The sequence below is a fragment of the Portunus trituberculatus genome, chromosome 41 (genome assembly GCF_017591435.1).
Source record: "Portunus trituberculatus isolate SZX2019 chromosome 41, ASM1759143v1, whole genome shotgun sequence".
NCBI lineage: Eukaryota > Metazoa > Arthropoda > Malacostraca > Decapoda > Portunidae > Portunus > Portunus trituberculatus.
In genome coordinates, this window is record NC_059295.1 from 10610159 (window position 1) to 10612658 (window position 2500).

At 46.0% G+C, this 2500-nt stretch overlaps 1 protein-coding gene across 3 annotated transcripts in view; it reads left to right on the plus strand.

Annotated features, from left to right (window-relative positions):
* LOC123516488 (ventral anterior homeobox 2-like) overlaps nt 1-2500 on the plus strand; it is a 16305-nt gene that overhangs the window by 13184 nt on the left and 621 nt on the right. For all 3 annotated transcript variants that reach the window (XM_045275841.1, XM_045275843.1, XM_045275842.1), the window contains exons 3-4: nt 892-1079; nt 1893-2500. The exon at nt 1893-2500 is cut by the window's right edge and continues 621 nt beyond it. In XM_045275841.1, coding sequence (XP_045131776.1) covers nt 892-1079; nt 1893-2500 — 796 coding nt within the window. The remainder of the gene's footprint in view (nt 1-891; nt 1080-1892) is intronic.

The following is a 2500-nucleotide window of genomic DNA, read 5'->3' on the forward strand; positions in this document are numbered from 1 at the left end:
TTGTCACAGGCTAATTATGACATTTTTTTATCAATTTTTTTTCAGTATTTCCTGAGCGGATTGCTCCTCACATTTGTTTACTTCTCCACGCAGCTGACTAGCACGGCACGTGCCTGTTGTTGAATTTCTCATATTTTCTGTAAACGCTAAGAAAATGCCTCAAAATTGAGCAATAATTGAAATATCATAATAGTTAAAATATAACAGTATCTGACTTCCTTCACCTGCTTGGCGTGTCTAGCAGGGAAATCCTATTAAAGTCTTATCACCAGAGGCCGTCTTCTCAGGGGCTACGTACGCCCTCCCTCCCAATTGAGTTATTCCTCTCAGACAAACAGACTAGAATATTTTCGGCATTTATTAATTCCTCTAATCTATATTGCGAAAGAATGTCGTGGTGCTGATAGGGCGACAAATCCTCAGCTTCAGAGGAAGAGTAACAGATGACTATCGGCCTAATCCCTGGCGGCGGGACCCTCGAACATCGACTCGCCATCAGCTAAGAGGATCAAATGCCTGTTAATAGTCCCGTCCAGCGAATAAAGAGGATCAACTCGCCCTGTAATTAAGAACGTGACTTAAATTAAGAGGATAACAGAACAAACAAAATAAGGTTGTGGTGTCGGTTTTCCACGCTGCGAGGGATTACGGAGGAGAGGAGGGGACCAGGGAGGGGGAGCCTGATGATGGGAAGGAGGGGTGAGGAGGAGAAGGGGAATGGGAGAGAGAGAGAGAGAGAGAGAGAGAGAGAGAGAGAGAGAGAGAGAGAATGAAGTACTTAAACCATTAATTACCTACACCACCTTTCTTTACCCAGCATGCGTACAGGTTGAGCTTCGCGAAATGTTTATATCCATCTACTGATTAATCGTAACTTTCACCTGCCACCAGACGCCAACGGCCAGGTACGGGAGCTGGTGTTCCCTAAGGGCCTGGACCTGGACCGCCCAAAGCGGGCGCGCACCACCTTCAGCGGGGAGCAGCTGGCGGCCCTGGAGCGAGAGTTCCGCCGCAACCAGTACCTGGTGGGGCGCGAAAGGTGCCTGCTAGCCACGCGCCTCGGCCTCTCCGAGACACAGGTAACGCCCCGCTGCTGCTGTTTGTTGTTCCAGGTCTGGTCTGAGGCCGACGGCTGCACGGGGTCTGCACCGGGTCTGCACGTGCACGAGGCTACTCAAGGCCAGACCACGACCACAGATTTAAATGTAGATAATTTGTGAAAATATCCGACTCATGGAAATTGTTTTGATCATGTGAATGTTTTATATATATATATATATATATATATATATATATATATATATATATATATATATATATATATATATATATATATATATATATATATATATATATATATATATATATATATATATATATATATATATATATATATATATATATATATATATATATATATATATATATATATATATATATATATATATATATATATATATATATATATATATATATATATATATATATATATATATATATATATATATATATATATATATATATATATATATATATATATATATATATATATATATATATATATATATATATATATATATATATATATATATATATATATATATATATATATATATATATATATATATATATATATATATATATACACACACACACACACACACACACACACACACACACACACACACACACAGAGAGAGAGAGAGAGAGAGAGAGAGAGAGAGAGAGAGAGAGAGAGAGAGAGAGAGAGAGAGAGAGAGAGAGAGACACACACACACACACACACACACACACACACACACACACACACACACACACACACACCACCACCACCACCACCACCACCACCTCTACCATCACTGCCACCACCATTATCATGCCCCACCCCGCAGGTCAAGGTGTGGTACCAGAACCGCCGCACCAAGCACAAGCGGGACCGTGAGAGGGAACACGAGTCCCCCGCCCACGGCCGCCCCCTCCTGCCGCCCATCACCCCGCCAGCCCCCTTCACCTTCTCATCCCCCACCACCACCTCCAGCCTGCACGCCTTGCCGCCCAAAGTGTGCGCCCCTAGCCCAGCTACCCTGCGCTCTTCCGTCACCTTCACGGCTGAGCCTCAGCGTGGTGTCCAGCCTGCCGCCCATCGCGAGGCGAGTGAGGGCAGCGAGGTTCGCGAAGATGGCAGGGAACGTTCCTGTTCCCCTCAGAGCGCCACGTCGCCGCCCCTGCGCCACAGCTCTCCGTTGGGCGGCCTGCATTACCACGTGAGTGCCGTGAAGCCTGAGAGTCAAGCACCCACTCACCCTGCCACCCACGCCCACATGGCCACCCACACCAATGCCCTGGACAAAAGTCTCAGCAAAACGTTGCCAACTCTCCTGGGAACATTCCACTCCCTCACCCCTGGAGTGTCTCCTTCAGCATTCCGCCCACTCTTCCCCCGCGCCCTGCACCACCACCACCACCACCACCACCCACTGGCCCTGCAGCACCACACCCT